General features: G+C 42.1%; 1 protein-coding gene across 2 annotated transcripts in view; it reads left to right on the top strand.

Annotated features, from left to right (window-relative positions):
• NUP98 (nucleoporin 98 and 96 precursor) overlaps positions 1-16992 on the top strand; it is a 54916-nt gene that overhangs the window by 21712 nt on the left and 16212 nt on the right. For both annotated transcript variants that reach the window (XM_054015961.1, XM_054015960.1), the window contains exons 13-25: positions 600-733; positions 2116-2303; positions 2722-2838; positions 4338-4645; positions 5098-5211; positions 6421-6559; positions 6911-7088; positions 7628-7792; positions 12528-12704; positions 13561-13717; positions 14577-15000; positions 15756-15985; positions 16433-16702. In XM_054015961.1, coding sequence (XP_053871936.1) covers positions 600-733; positions 2116-2303; positions 2722-2838; positions 4338-4645; positions 5098-5211; positions 6421-6559; positions 6911-7088; positions 7628-7792; positions 12528-12704; positions 13561-13717; positions 14577-15000; positions 15756-15985; positions 16433-16702 — 2601 coding nt within the window. The remainder of the gene's footprint in view (positions 1-599; positions 734-2115; positions 2304-2721; positions 2839-4337; positions 4646-5097; positions 5212-6420; positions 6560-6910; positions 7089-7627; positions 7793-12527; positions 12705-13560; positions 13718-14576; positions 15001-15755; positions 15986-16432; positions 16703-16992) is intronic.

Genomic DNA, 16992 nt, shown 5'->3' with positions numbered 1-16992 from the left:
ATTGGGAGTGGTAAATAATGAAGAGGTCACTGATACAGAGCAATCTGGATTGCTTGGTAAGCTAGGAGCAAGCAAACTGCACGTTATAATGTGGCTAAATGTATACATCTAGGAACAAAGAATGTAGGTCATACTTAGGGTGACTCTGAAAAATTTGGGGGTCATGGTGGATAATCAGCTGAACAAGTGAATTTCAAGATAGTTGAACCTTCAGAAAAAGATCTTGCACCAACATTAATTAGACTTTGAAGGGACACCGCACGCTGGTATTGAAACTAACAAGTGCAGATAACCATTAAAAGGTTCTGCCAGGCCACATTAGGCTCCTGGCTAATCTGCACAACTCCCTTCATTTTAGCTTTGCACAGGGGAAACTGATTTGAACTTGGTAAATAATTCTGATATACAAGAAGGAATAGAATTCAGCTGGCTTTACAGGGCTGACAGAGGTAAAATGTACTGTCACTGAAGTCAGCAGATACAACTGTGAATACCCACAGGGAACAGATCTGGTAAAGAAGAGGCCACTTCTAAATGTGAGATGAGTCTGAGTGCTAAATACATGGTTAGAAAAGATTAATCTCTCCAACTTTATCTAGTATTGACAGACCCAAATGTTTCAGCCGCCCAACAAGCAGCCCTCCAGCAGCACTTCAACAGCTTGACCTACTCACCCTTTGGAGATTCTCCTCTCTTCAGAAACCCTATGTCAGACCCAAAGAAGAAAGAAGAGGTGAGAACTCAAATTCTTCAGAACACATTTTTTTGGATAAGATTGTGTTTGTTGTAACTTCTATATCTGGATTAGTTTTAATGAAGATACGAACATTTAGGGGCCCATTTTCCTAATATCCTAGTCTTTAGCCTGGCGTGTTGAGAAACTAAATGCTATGTAACTAAGGCTCCATGTTTGTCACAGATACCATGACTTTCCGTGACCACCATGACTTCTGCAGTAGCTCCATGCGGCTGTCCCAGGAGCTGCCTGAGTAGCTCGGGTAGTCCCCGGGTCAGTCGCACTGGCTGCTGCTGGGGCAATCTCAGGGTCCCCAACCAGAGCAGCAGGAGTTTGGGTGTGGGGGAGCTTGGGGTTGGGGCTGCTGCTTACCTGCGGGGGGCTCAGCTCCCCTGGCTCCACATGCTGCTTCTGCTGCAGCCAGGCACTGCCCCCAGAGCTCCCACTGGCTGTAGTTCCCAGCCACTGGGAGCTGCAGAACTGGGGCTTGGGGCAGAGCAGAGGCAGCATGTGGAGCTCGAGGGAGCTGGGTAAGGAGCCTGCCCCAGCACCCATGGTGCTTCCCTGGGTTGTGACCTCCCCCCGGGCTGTGCCTCCCTCCCCAGCACCTGCGGTGCTCCACTCTGACCCCAATGGACAGGTCATGGGCCCGTGAACTTTTGTTTACTGCCCGTGACATGTCCATGACTTTTACTAAACATACCCATGATTAAAATGTAGCCTTATATATAACACATACATTCTCACTATTTTATCTGCAACAGACAGCCGCTTGGGATACCTAATTGCATATATTGTGGTCATATATTAGACTTCTGTCTTCAGAGATGCCAAGCATCTGGCATTTCCAATGAGCTCTGTGGGTGTAGTAGATGCTCAGAATCTCTAAAAATCAGGCACTTGGATGATTCACAGTTATAGATTATAAATCCATGTGTGATCTCATTGCAATTTTTTTCCAAACGTTCTCATGTAAGATTCTGGCACTTACTTTACCAGCGTGGGGAAAACTCACTCTAAAGGAGCAGCAGTATTGCTGACATAGCTTACTAAGTAGGTCTGATTTTATTTCTTAAACAAGTGGTGGTAGTTTAAGCAAGCCACCTGCCAAAAGCACTAATCAGACCTCAAATTGAGCTAGCACTGTTGCTGCCAAATCAGTAGACGAACCAAGAATACAGGGTGAATGTCTATAGTTAACTTGTCTTACGTCACTTCTGAAGTCTTGTTTTTTAGTTTGTTCAGGGCAGAGGTTTTTTGTCCTGACAACAATACTGGTCTAACTTCTGTGAAAATAAACAAGAAAACGTTAATCCTGTTCAGACTTAAGTAGTTTGAAAATCTATTTTTTCGGCTACATGAGTTTTTCTTTGTCTCAGAGACTGAAACCAACTAATCCAGCAGCCCAGAAGGCCTTGACTACGCCAACCCATTACAAACTGACCCCGCGACCAGCAACCAGAGTGCGACCGAAAGCTTTGCAGACAGCAGGATCTTCCAAATCTCACCTCTTTGATGGGCTGGATGATGATGAGCCATCTCTATCCAATGGTGCATTCATGCCCAAGTTAGTTTTCTTTTCTCTGTTAGAAATGGCCTGTGTTCAGTAATAAAACATAGGCTTTAGAAAGCTTCCTGTTGTATGAGGTTGACCTTTCTATTTAATATTAGCCCTGGAAGTCCCTTCATCTCTCCTCTGAAGTGGTGTGGTGGTAAGGCCGACTCTGTGTTTTTAAAAAACATCCCCTCCCGACCCCCCCCCATCAATTGGAATAACAAACTGATACCTCATACCCCTCTTGTTACCATCTGCTGGCAAAGACTAACAAGACTTGGCAGCAGTTATGGCATTGTCATGACAGAATGCTAGCTAATGTGGCTTAAAGTTGGCTTAAATATTCTCCCACCCCCTGGAACTCTTGGGTCAAAAGTGTGGCTCTCGTGTGCTACAGATCACTGAGAACTGTTGCTTTGGTATATTTTAGGAAGAGCATCAAGAAGCTGGTTTTGAAAAACCTCAACAGCAGCAACTTGTTTTCTCCTGTCAGTCGTGAAGCTGAAGATCTGGAACCTCCATCCGAGTATCCAGAGAATGGAGAGCGGTATGTTTGTGTGACACAGCTGATTATGCCGCTAGGAAACAGTATTTAGTTAATACTTTCTCCTGAACAAATAAACCTACGAAAAAAGCTCTCTAGAATCTAAATCTATACAGTGCATAACCCTCTTGTTTAGAAATAAGCTCATAGCTATTTGTGGGATCCACTAAGTCGTCAGTAGCTTAACAGTACTATGAGAGCTGTTTATAGACATCTTTGCAATGCTGATGTCATGGCAGTAGTTATGTTTTAAATATCCAAATAAGAATATGCACTGATAATAGATTTTTGTCTGACTGATTTTTTTCCATCTAGTTGAGACTAAAATTCTTAATTGTAAAACAAGCTGTTTATAGAGGGACTTCAGGTTCTAGGAGGTTAACAGAGATGTTTAAGCAACAAAGATAATCAAGTTGTGGAACTGTGAATAAAATGTTGTTGTTTACCCTTTCCCTCAGTACAAAAACCAGTGGTCGCCCATTGGAATTAATAGGCAGCATGTTTAATACAGGAAATACTTTTTCACACAGCCCACAGTTGTCCTGTGGAGTATATTGCCACAGGAGATGTGATGGCCAAAAGTATAACTGGATTTAAAAAAAACTAGATAAGTTCACGGAGGATAGGTCTATCAATGGCTATTAGCCAAGATCAGGGATATAACCCCATGCTCTGGGCAACCCAAAACTTCTGACCGCCAGAAGCCGTGAGAGGAAGATGGGTGGATCTCTGTAAATTTATTCTTTTCTGTATGCTCTCTCTCTGAAGCTCTGGGTCTGGCCATTGTTGGAAGACAGGATACTGGGCTAGATGGACCACTCCTCTTACCCAGTATGACCTTTATGAACAGTACAGGCTTCCTCACCAGTGTATCAATTAGAGCTGGGCAGGAAACTGTTTCCCATCCCTGGAAAATTTCCAAGCTTTTGGGGGGAGGAGGGGGAAATTCCCATCCAGACCTGCAAATAGACAATCAAAAATGTTTGGGTCAGGTCTAAATATCCCATTTCAACAATTTCAAAACCCTTTTTTTCAAATCTTTTGAAACAAACTTGTCATAACTGACCCATTTCCACAAATAGTTTCAGGTTCAACAAATTATTCATTAGAAAATGCCAAACATCTTGTTAAATTCCCGATCAGCTCTAGTCTCCGTTCTCACCTGGAGTCACCACCTAGTAAGGATTAGGGAAATACACTAGCCATGTGCCCACTCAATCTATATTGCTGATGCTGCCAGTTGTGAACTAGGCAGCCCCACCCTAAGGTTAGCTTGATCCTTTGGGCAGCAAGACGTAATCAAGTCTAAACCCATTTTCCCAAAACTATGTAATATATGTTCCAGGCACTAATGTCTAGTGTTACATGTGGCAGTGTACCTCCACATAGCAGGAAGGATCTGGTGTGCCCTGTTATGAGATGAGAAACAAATATGTGTTGTAACACGGGCACAAGATTTCTTCAGAAATGAATGTGTTTGAATGGCTTCATTCTTTCTTTAGGTTCAACTTTCTATCCAGATCTGTTGATGAGAACCACAGACCGGAGGGTGAGCGAGAGGAAGAGGACGATCACCATGAAGTGACTAGATTTTACACTAACCCCATTGCCAAGCCCATCCCACAGACCCCAGAGAATGCAGTGCACAAACACCAGAATAACGTGGACGATACCATTGTGGCTCTGAATATGCGGGTTGCCTTGCGGAATGGCCTGGAAGGCAGCAGTGAAGATGCTTCATTTCATGATGAGTCACTGCAGGATGACCGAGACGAGGAGAATGAGAACGTATATAGTCTGCACCCAGCAGGTCAGATTCGCACTGCTGTCTGGTGCTGCTCTTTAGTTTTACTCCTTCCTGATCCTCCTCTTGCTTGTCATTTGACCCCCATCCTTTGCTTTTCTTTTCACGTATACTGCCCTTGAATAATTTCCAGCTTTCTCTCCACCAAATGCCATTCCTCAAAAAAACAAATCTTCCTACCTTCTCCTCTCCCTCTTACCCAAGATGTTCCATGTTTTCATCTTACCTTAGATAAGATACTCAGTGCATGGAATTTCTCACTGTAAAGTAATATGAACTTGACACTGTTGAGGTCTGTACTCTGGCTTCTGTTACTTTATTGTTTACTTACATTGTACTGATTCCCAACTTCTGTTTATGGCCCCTCAGCTGTCCTTCAGTTTTCTTGACAAATGATTAAGAACATTTCTGAAGTTAGTCTTGTCCTCATCTGTGTGCTCAATTATTTTCTACTGTAGGAATTGTTCTAACAAAAGCTGGCTACTACACCATCCCGTCTATGGAGGATCTAGCTAAACTTACCACTGACAGAGGAGAGTGCATTGTGACTGATTTCACTATAGGTCGTAAAGGTGAGGATAGAATCATTTTGGATATGTGTTCTCCTGCCACCAATTCTTTAGAGCTTTAAAGTCTGGGCTTTGTATTTCTTCATAGAATATCAGGGTTGGAAGGGACCTCAGGAGGTCATCTAGTCCAACCCCCTGCTCAAAGCAGGACCAATCCCCAGACACATTTTTACCCCAGTCCTCTAAATGGCCTCCTCAAGGATTGAACTCACAACCGTGGGTTTAGCAGGCCAATGCTCAAACCACTGAGCTATCCCTCCCCCCTATCATGAATGTAAAATCGCTACCTTGCTTGGGAAATTTATCATCCCTAGGTGACTAAAGCTTTATAAATGTTTTCAAATTGGCTGCACTCTCAAGCTGCATGAATTAGGCTACACAGTGAAACTAAAATCATAGCTTGTAAAATTCCAGCACCTGGTATCTGAAAAGAACAACACTTTCAATAGTTCTTCAGATACTGAGGGTAGCTTAGGTCCAAAACTTGGACTCGAACGGTCTAGCTCAGCTTTATTGGCCAACCTGAGTGCTATTCATGACTTGTTCACTTCTTGAACTTCAAACTGGATTTTTACAAATCATTATAATACCATGATTATTGGAGAATGGAAAGATTTGAATATTTAACATCTGACACTGTCCCTGGACGAAATCATAACTTTGTAATTCTCAATGAGTGTTTGGGAAAAGCTGATCACAGATGCAGTATGAGCGGCCAGGTTAGTACTACTATCAAAAACCTTATGACTATATAAAGGAATTGAATGTAAAACTAGTTTGGTTGTACAACTACTTGGGGTCAGTCTTGCTGTTGTATATGCACGTAGGGTATTGTGTGCAGTTCTAGTACTTTGAATTCAAGGAGACAAATTTAAAAATAGAGGATAGGACCACCCAGGAGGAGTGACCAACTTAAGTGGTCTAGAAAAGATACTTAAGGGCCCAAATTTATTACTTTGAGGGAGCAATGGCCAACAGACTGAAACTATCATCCTTTTAGAATGGAAAAAGATAATAGTAAAACTGCTCAATTACTTGTTGTCAGTGGAATGGAATAACAGGAGTTAGAATGGCAATTTAAGGATAGTTCAGGTAAGATGAACAAAATGTGAATACTTATATTGGAGAGTTTGCCAGTGCACTTCTCCAGGGTGGTATTACAGCATTTGCTATTGGAGCAGAAGTACAAGTTGTGTTTGGTTTACTTTCCAGGTTATGGATCAATTTACTTCGAAGGAGAGGTAAATCTAACTAACTTAAATCTGGATGAGATTGTGCACATCCGCAGGAAAGAAGTTATTGTCTATCCTGACGATGATCAGAAGCCACCTATTGGTGAAGGTTTAAATAGGTAATTCAAACTTTTTCATGTGCCCTCTTTGGGAGGGATGGGAGTAGCCTGGTAAATAGGTTTACCAAAATCTATCACCCTTATTGTCATCCATAAGTGTCTCTTTCTATTAGCTATCCCAGCAGCCTGCAAATCTAAACCCTTTTTTCAGGCATACATTCAGGTTATTAATCTTGGACAAAGCCTACTGGTCAGTGACAATAATGTTTCTGAACTAAAGCGTGGTACATGGCTTTTTCAGTGTTTGAGCCAATGCTTGTGGTTTGTTTTGAACTTGATGTAAACTTTTTTTGAATGCCTCGTTTCAAAGCTCAGTGATCTCATGCTCTTCCATGGTCTACATTTTAACAGACGAGCTGAAGTTACATTGGATGGAGTTTGGCCAACGGATAAAACATCTCGCTGCTTGATAAAGAGCCCAGAACGACTAGCAGATATCAATTATGAAGGCAGATTGGAGGCTGTATCTCGGAAGCAGGGAGCCCAGTTCAAAGAATACCGTTCAGAGACTGGTTCTTGGGTATTCAAGGTAATGTTCACGGTTACTCATTGCTGACTGCTCATAAACTGTGCATTACAGAAAGATCTGGGTGGAAGAGAAGTCAGAATCCCTGATTAAACCAATAGCTGTCAATGCTGTAATTCCAGTGCCTTTATTCAACAGGTTTTTTTATACTTGTTTAAGGTTTTAAAGTGCTCTTTCTGACCCATTTAACTCATGAATTGTAGTACTAAAGTTTTTCAAGTAATATACAGATCATTCTGATTGTAATAGTCACAATGTGCAAACTGTCCAAAATAACTCCCAGGTGATTCGTTAAGAACTGATCTCGCATATATGTGGTGTTTTGTACAAAGATTGAACTCCCTCAGAGTTCATGTATGCTTCAGTATGCAGTTACTCATTAGAATATTTAAAGGGAGACTTTCAGACCCAAGGGGCAGCTAAACACCCAGCTCCATACGAAGTCAGTAGTAGTTGTGCACCAACTCCCATCTGTGCCTTTGAAAAATCTTCCCCATGTCTGTATCCCTATTAGCAACACTTTGGCTTTTCTCATTGTACAGGTGGCTCACTTCTCTAAATACGGCTTGCAAGATTCTGATGAGGAAGAGGAGGAGCATCCTTCAAAAGTGGACGCAAAGAAGTTAAAAACTGCCCAAGTGCCACCCCAGGGGCAGCTGGTGCCCCAACAAATGGCTCTAAATGGCAAGCCAACGCCTCCATCTCAGGTAGAAAAAACAGTGACTTGAAGTTATCCATAAAATGAAGGAATAGCTATTTGCCCTAAGACAGAGCCGTTACTATTGCAAATGCCTTGGAGACAGAAGAACGCAAAGCATTTTTAGAACCGAGCTTACTCAAACTGGGGTGGTACTTCTGGTCTCCTACAGGATATTTGCAAGATCTATGTATACTTGGCGTGCTCTCCCTTGTCCTCACATCCTTTGTTTGAAATTAGCGTTTTTGTTGATGGTATCTTGAGTTTTTTTGGTAACCTGATCACTTCTACAAATCTGAGATCTAAACAAGGATATGGCGCATTTGCACTAACTGTGGAAGAAAACATGGTTTTGTTAATATTCTCAAATATGTGCAATAGAACTCTTGCCAGTCATGCTGCCTCCAGCACCTAAAAACAAATTGCTTTGTGCATTAGGTTTTTAGATTGTCTGTATCTTCAAACCTCATTTTGCATGCGAACTTGTATTCTGGTATTTTAAGAATGTACTCTACTTTATTAAAATAAGATCTAAAGTTTTTTTACAAGTTTGGCTATACAACTAATTTCTTAAAATGTATTGGAGTGGGGTGGGGTGCGGTGCAATTGTTGCATTCTGAAGTTTTTTGTACCAATTCATTATTGGGTCATAGTATATGTCAGGGGTCGGCAACCTTTCAGAAGTGGTGTGCCGAGTCTTCATTTATTCACTTTAATTTAAGGTTTTGCGTGCCAGTAATACATTAACGTTTTTAGAAGGTCTTTCTATAAGTCTATAATATATAACTAAACTGTTGTTGTTGTTGTATGTAAAGTAAATAAGGTTTTTAAAATGTTTAAGAAGCTTCATTTAAAATTAAACTAAAATGCAGAGTCCCCCAGACCGGTGGCCAGGACCCGGGCAGTGTGAGTGCCACTGAAAATCAGCTCGCGTGCTGCCTTCGGCATGCGTGCCATAGGTTGCCTACCCCTGGTATATGTATATACTTGCCTTCTAGGAAGATGGCATTTTATTCAATTCTTGGCACCAGCCTATGTAGCTACATCCTAAATGTTGACTGGTTACAAGCAATTTTCTGATTGAAATGAAAATGGAACACTTTTTCCACTTTCCCTATCTAACATTGGAAAAAACACTGCCGACAGTAAACTAAATTACCGTACATACTCATTCATAAGCCAGATATTTTTGGTAAAAAAGTGACACATCAAAGAGCAGGGGTTGGCTTATAAACGGGGAACAGCAAACCGTGGACACTGGGAGCTGAGGGGCCCTGTGCCTGTGAACGCTTCAGGTAAACAAAACATCCAGGCCTGCTAATGGCTTAACCTAATGGGCCAGGAGCCAAAGTTTGCCAACCCCTGAAATATAGGGTCGGCTTATCAACAGTTTTTGCTATTTTTACGTAACCATCTTGGGGGGGCGGGGATCAGGTTATAAACAAATGGGCTAATGAACAAGTATATACGGTAGATCTTTGTGTTAATGGAGAAGAAAAGCGTTTTATAATGGAGGTGTTCATGATAATTCTACAACCAAGCACTTATGTCAAAAAAAATTGTCAATACAAAGTAGGGCTCAAGTTGAATGCAGAATGTAAAGGCCTTGAGCAGGATTCTTGGTGTCCAATCCTGCAGTCCAGTCCTTGGTGTCCAACCTATTGCTATTTGTGTTGACGTAGAGGACTCAGTCGTATGCAGGAGAGCAGAATAAAAGGATGCCAATCCCTAGCTGCCAAATTGCATTTTTAAGGGAAAGGCTTTTGTTTCAGGTCGTAAGCAATTTCGATATTCCATTCATTGGTGAAGGCAGATCTCCAGGCTTGCAGTTCACTCAGGCATGAACAGTGAGCTTCTACTTGGCATGAAGCCAGTATGCATGGTGTGTTTTTCTGTAGGTCATGGAGGAATTGTCAGCATTGGCCAATGGTCAAGCTTTTAGTCAAGACACGGTAAATAGTTCTTTTGCCCCTGGTTCTCCTGCTGCGATTTTTGTGGATAAGGAGAGGCAGTGACCTTGCACAGCCTAGTGAAGAACAGAATGAGCCGCTTAGCAAGAAGTAACTGGCATCACATAGGCTGTGTGGGGGGAAGCCTTTTAAAGTGCACACTTACCTTCTGCTGACAATCCCTCCAATCTAGTCGTATTCCTTTTATGTGCTGGAGACCCTCAGAAAACTGAATTGGGAATGCTTTTCTGCCTAGGGAAGGTTAATATCAGGTCCCTGGAGAAGTGAACCATTCAGACTCTGCACTCTGTCAAAATGCAGGGTATTTGGCCCATGAGGGAAAGTTCTTTTCGCATCAGCCTCCCTAAGTATAACTAGCACTGATGGCTTTCAGGAGTCAGATGACAAACCAACTCTGCTTGTCATACAGGTAAGGAGGCACCAGAGGTAGGAGACGGGCAGAGATGCAGCAGTGCTGATAATCTGGGCACAGCCCCATATTATAGCTATCAATGGCACGTCTTGTGGGACTCCTGTCTTTAGGTAGCCAGGCTAAGCTTTTGTACTCTGCCCCAGTAAAAGGACCCTGAAGCAATGAAGGCTGCGATTTCACCTTCTGTCTTGGTTCAGTGGTCACTTAAGTGCAGTTTGTTCTGGTAAACCAAACTCCTGAAGCACTTACATTTCTGAAAAAACACTGAGCTGGACGACTAGAAAGGACTAGGGGTGTGTGTGTGTGTGTGTTCCTATTCCCTCCCCTCACCATCCCCAACAAAAACTCTCAAATGGGAAAAACAAGGAAATCTTCTGATTTTGTGAATGTTTACTTAACTGTTCTTGTGGCAAGTTATTTTTATGGGATAACTGTTATTGTGGGCTGCCCTTTTCTGTTAGGAGCCAAGATATGGTGTACCTTTTTGTATTTTGTATTGTTGCTGTAGGTTTGGATGTTGTAAGGGGCAAAAAGTTGTCCAGGCTTAATACAGAAACATCAGGAGACTATATAGTATGGATTTAAAACTCATCAAATGGTTGATGTGAAGAGCCAGGAAATACGATGCATTTATGGTTAAGGCAAAGGTTTAGAACGTAGACCTACGTTGTATTCCTAGTGCTGCCCCAGTCTTTGTGGTTCTATTTCTGAAATATTTTTTAGAATGAGTTTATATCTGTTCATTGGCCTTGAATAAAGTTTCTCAGTGTGATGGTCTGATTTTCAGGTTCTGGTTTGCAACAGTAAGTTGTGTTCTTTCTGGCTTGTGCATCATCGCAACTAAAAGATTCTGTACCTGAAATAAACTTCATCTGATGCACAAGAAGGAGCAGAATCTAACTCTCCCTTCCATTTAATGCATTGGTTCAACAATGCGAATGCAGTAAAGGAGTAAAATCATGTCAGGTCAACTGCTATGACTTGAAATGCACAGAGTAAGAATATGCAAGTCTTAGTAACTGGCTAATTCTGATTGCATCTTGTGTGCTTGGTATAGTGGCTCCTTCGCAGGGATGTTGAAGCTTAATTCTTCATTGTTTGTAAAGTGCTTTAAGGTCCACATATGGAAGGTGCTATGAATGGTACAAGGTAACTTACTTTACTAAAATCCCCAGCTTTTGGATGGGTCAGTGAAACTTGTGCTTTTGATCCTAAACATACTTAATTTTGCAAATCTTACTAGCATGCTGTAAATACCTGGTCATGATTACTGCTAGGAACTTCTTAATAAAAACAAAGTATGTGGCTGCCTGCTGTTACAACTTCAGTTTTCAGTGTGGTAGACATGTTAGTCTGTATCAGCAAAAACAACAAGGAGTCCTGGTGGCACCTTAGAGACTAACAAATTTATTTGGGCATAAGCTTTTGTGGGCTAAAACTCACTTCATCAGATGCATGAATGGAAAATACAGTAAGCAGTATATATATTATAGCCCATGAAAAGATGGGAGTTACCTTACCAAGTGGTGGGGGGTCAGTGCTAATGAGGCCAATTCAATCAAGGTAGACATCACTCATTCCCAATAGTTGACAAGAAGGTGAGAGTATCAACAGAAGGAAAATTACTTTTTGTAGTGACCCATCCACTCCCAGGCTTTATTCAGGCCTAATTTGATGGTGTCCAGTTTACAAATTAATTGCAGTTCTGCAGTTTCTCATTGAAGTCTGTTTTTTGAAGTTTTTGTTGTTGAAGAATTGCCACCTTTAAGTCTGTTATCGAGTTCCAGGGAGATTGGAGTGCTCTCCTAGTGGCTTTTGAATGTTACAATTCTTGATGTGTGATTTGTGTCCATTAATTCTTTTGCGCAGAGACTGTCCGGTTTGGCCAGTGTACATGGCAGAGGGGCATTGCTGGCACATGATGGCATATATCACATTGGTAGATGTGCAGGTGAACGATCCCCTGATGGTGTCGCTGATGTGGTTAGGTCTTATGATGGTGTCCCTTGAATAGATACGTGGACAGAATTGGCAATGGGGTTTGTTGCAGGGATTGGTTCCTGGGTTAGTATTTTTGTTGTGTGGTGTGTAGTTGCTGGTGAGTATTTGCTTCAGGTTGAGGGGCTGTCTCCCAAGGTCTGTGAGAGTGAGGGATCGTCCTTCTTCAGGATAGGTTGTAGATCCTTGATGAAGCGCTCCAGGATCTACAACCTATAGTCTAACTTGGAACCCAGAAATGAGCAGTGAATACTTCTCTCACTTGCAGGTGATTGTTGAAGCCATTGAATATTTTTGCTTTCTCTCTTAACTGACCCAGAATATGCTATCCTCTAACATGGTTTCCATGTCTTTGGTGTCTGCAGAGTCCAGAAGTGGAACAGCTGGGGAGGGTTGTGGAACTGGACAGTGATATGGCTGACATCACCCAGGAACCAGCTCAGGATTCAATACTAGAAGATAGCATTACAGAAGAGCCGGAACTGGTGCCTGCTTCAACGCACATTGCATCTTCACTTGGTATAAACCCCCATGTCTTACAGGTGAGCAACTTGCTCTTCCTGTAGTTATCTAAGTGATAGGCCCTGCTCTTGCTTTATCCATCTGCCCAATTTCTGACAAATCACTGTGGCTTGTCTTCAGATTTGAGCATATTATTTATATACAACTTTGAACATTACAATATATATTTCATCTACCATACCCAGGAATCTCAAAGAGCTTTACTGTATTAATCATTGGTAAAATGCTTTATGGGAGGAGGTTAAAAAGGTCTCTTCTGATTAAAACAGAAGAGTTCAATTAAGTACTGTGACGGCCTTTGTTGGTGTCCAGCCAGGACAGGCTATCACATACCTGCTCCTGTGAAAATCTGGATAATGTGACCACTAGTACACAGGACCACTATTTGCTGTCTCAGCTGAAAAATAGTGCTCAAGGTGCTATATGTGGGTGACTATTTATTTTAGCATTTTAATATTGGGTCAAAGGAAAACTAATACAACTCCCCCACTTGCAGTATTCAGTTACTACTTGGTTTTCCATTTGAGTACTGACCACCTAAACAAGGTCTGTGATAACACTGTATCAGCACCTAAGGTCGTATTGATCAGTATTGGATATTAAATAGGACACCACCATTGTAGTTTAGCAGGTGACTTAAATCGCTGGTTCCTCATAATAGATTGCTTTTAGTTCATTTTATAACCATCCCATCAGATAACTCATGATCTAATTTGAAATGTAAGTTTCAGTATGAATGGATCAGTGGTGGTTCATATGTAACTTTTAAAGGTGGCTTGTTTTTTTGGGAGACACTAGTTAGACCTGCTATCCACTGCTAATTTGTATCAAGGGGTTGTTGTGCTAGCATGCAGTCTTGTTCTATGATCATTTTAGATCATGAAAGCTTCCTTGCTCGCTGATGAAGAGGATGTAGACTTGATCCTGGATCATCACTTTGGCAAACAGCCTACAAAAATGGATACTTCTCAAGAGATCTGCTCTCCCAGGCTTCCAATTTCAGCATTGCAAGGACAGAAAAGACACTCCTCAGGTACTGTAAGGATCCATATGTCTGCACCAGGAGATACCCACAGACGTTAACTTTAAAATAGTTTGTCTGGGAAAAACCAACATTTAAAACTTGTTTTGGGCATGGGGTCTCTTGTGAATTATCCTAACCTTCTAGATACTGACTCTCTTTCAAGTCTGATCTCTAACAATGTTCAAACTGGGTCATTATTTAAATACCCATTTGAGAGCATTAGGATGGTATAAAGAGATTGGGTTTAATACTAATTAACTGCCAGTAAGGGTATTTTGCCATTAATTACACATGCAGCTCACTTTGACACGAGCAGGAATTGCGTGCGCATAACTGACCACTATGACCACAAGAGAAAACGTAGCTTGTATATTTAAGAAAGTTGCAATGTTGCCAACGTTAGCACTGCATGGTCCACTTAAATGAAGTGTGCTTAACTGGGGTGTCTCCATAAGGAGCCAATTTAAGTCCAGTGGTACTTAATAGCAATGCTTACTGTTTCCTGAGGCACCTTCAGGTGACTAAAGCCAGGTCTGTTCTAAATCTAAGGCCACACACATTTGTCTGGCACAGAGGGGCGTCTGTTCTTTCTCTGAGGTACTTAAAGGCCCTTGTTGGTGTAGTGCTTAGTTTGTACCATGGCTTGGACAATTGTGCCATTGCCTAGTATGTGACTGTTCCTGACCATACTTGTTGTCCCATTCATGCTACAGGCAGCTGTGTTAAAACCAGGCATGCCTAACTGTATAGTAAATGCTATCGATTACTAGCTGCTCTGAATAGTTTTTGTGGAATTTCAGAACATCTTAAATGACCTGTTAAATGCAGAGACCTTGAGTTTCCTTAAGTTCTCCAATCTTCCTTTCAGTTGGAGGGCTGCTGCAATCAAAACTTGCAAGTGTGTCTTTCCTCCAAAGTGCTTCTCTGCAAGATTTTCATGGACCAAGAACTTCCTCTTTAGGCAATCCTCCATCTGCAGCCTCTTGGTCTGGGCTTTCCCCACTACCCTCTGCATTCTCCATGCCCAGTGCAGCCCCAGAGGTGCAGCTGAAAACAGTGGGTGCCTGTAGGCAGCAGGGGCTAATACCTCTGGAAAAATCTGTCACTTACGGAAAAGGAAAACTCCTAATGGATATGGCACTCTTCATGGGACGCTCATTTCGTGTTGGTTGGGGACCCAATTGGACTCTTGTAAATAGTGGAGATAAACTGAGTGGGTCAAATGAGCCTGAGGATCTTTGCAATGACTCTATGGAATATGGATTCTTGCCAACTCCTGTTGCTCCTAAATCGTGAGTGTTAATCCATAAAACTAGTTCTCCCTTGCAGATATACTGGAGTATATAGAGAGCCATCTGTCCTTGTCTTTAAAGTGAACCTTGTTGAATCTTGTATTGGGTAAAAATTTATGGGCCTGTGATGTATAGGCGGTCAGACTAGATGGTCTAACAGCCCCTTCTGGCCTTAAGCACTATGAAGCTGTGAATAAATATGGGCCCATATCTTCCCCACTGAGTGCTGCTAGTGTGGGTTGACATTTAGTGTTGGGAATACTGGAGCATCTCCCCTTTAAATGAAACTTTCAAAGAGCTTCCTGTCTGCTGCTCCAGGGAGCTGCAGAATGTAGGTCAAACTTGCAATGGAGTACGCAGGGACATTAGGCTAGTGCTTCCTGATGATGTGTCCATAACTCTAGAAATGTTTTTATAGTACTTCTATAGTTTGGGTAGTTGTGTTCCAAATAAGGGATGGAATTCTAGGATCAGGTTTCTTCATGTCCCGTGATTCAAGCACACTGCCAGTTTCAGGATGTTTGCAGTTCATTCTGTAATCACAGCGTCTACAATTTGGCCCTTATCTGTTCCTGGGATTGAGTACCTATTGAATATATTGACATCCCATTCAGTTAGAGAAATGGGTTCTGGATTTATTATCCACCTGATGATCAGGAACAGGAGAGGGGTGTTTCTACATAAGAATTACTTTACACATCTGTTAGTCTTGTTAAGTATCTATATCTTTCCAATACTACTGTTATCTTCCCCAGACTTTCAGAATCTCCCTTCAAGGTTCGTATAGAGAAGCTGACCTTAGAACGAAGGAAGACAGACGGAGACCAGCAGTTATACCTCATCCCTCTGGAGATAAAGCTCAAACACAGCACTGTCCATGTAGACGAACGTTGTCCTCTCTTAGCAGCCAACCCAGGAGTGTCTGCCATCCATGACTATGCTGACTGGGTTAGAGACTTTTGTGGAGACGCAGCTGAAATAGAATGTGAGTATCAAGTTATATACATTGGGGGAGCGTAGAATCTAAGTGATAGAGCAGTTTAGTGCAAGTTCACTTCAAATAATTTTAGTGCAGCACAATCTGAATAAAATGAACGGAGAATTGGACATACAAAAACACAGAAAGGAGCAAAATGTTCTCGATCTTTCTCCAGGATAGTGTTTACTGTATTGACAGACATTTAAAATAGTCGACTGGTTGTGGCCACCTCGTTTGGTTTTATTAACTTTAAAATGGCTGGATCAGATGCATGCTGGGCTGATGCATTGTGGGGTGCTAATCAGCTGATTTAAATTTCAAAGTAAGTAAGTAGTCTGATCCCCTATGAATGTAGGACAGATATAGGACTGACACAGCCCCCTCTACAGCATTGTTCCAAATTCCTAGTATGTATGTCTCTCTTCTGTGACCACTTAATTTTTTGTTCTCCAGCTGTGGTGAAGTACTGGTGTTTGACATGGATGTTGTGTGAGGCAATCTGGGGCCACCTGAAGGAGTTAGAAGCCAGTTTGGAGGAGCCCAGTGAGTACATTGTAACCCTGGAGCGTAGGAAAGCCTTCTCCCGCTGGTTATCACAGACTGCAGCAGCACGAATTGAAGAGGAAGTCTCACTGTCCCAGCACGAGAACCACATAGAGGCTGTGTTCAGCTACCTTACTGGGAAGAGGATCAGTGAGGCTTGTAGGGTGGCACAGCAATCAGGTAAGAAGCTTACAACTCACAGCTGACTTTGGGATATACAGAGACTGCCGCACTTTTTTTTCCTCATTGTTACCAAGATCAATGCTAGATTCAGCCTTACTGCAGAAATTGCATGGTTATTGAGGGGCAAATCAGATGTTTCTACTGCAAATATTTTTTGGGGGACAGGAGAAGAAACCTTGGTCTCCCTCAGGATGGAATCTGGTACAGGGCATTTTACACTTCAAACTCTAATACCTAGGCTGAGGCTTGAGTGATTTCCTACTGAGGGGAACTGACTACTCAGTGTA

This window comes from Malaclemys terrapin, chromosome 1 (assembly GCF_027887155.1).
Source record: "Malaclemys terrapin pileata isolate rMalTer1 chromosome 1, rMalTer1.hap1, whole genome shotgun sequence".
Classification (NCBI taxonomy): Eukaryota; Metazoa; Chordata; order Testudines; family Emydidae; genus Malaclemys; species Malaclemys terrapin.
The sequence above is the reverse complement of the archived record's forward strand: the minus strand, read 5'-3'. Positions and strand labels throughout refer to the sequence as shown.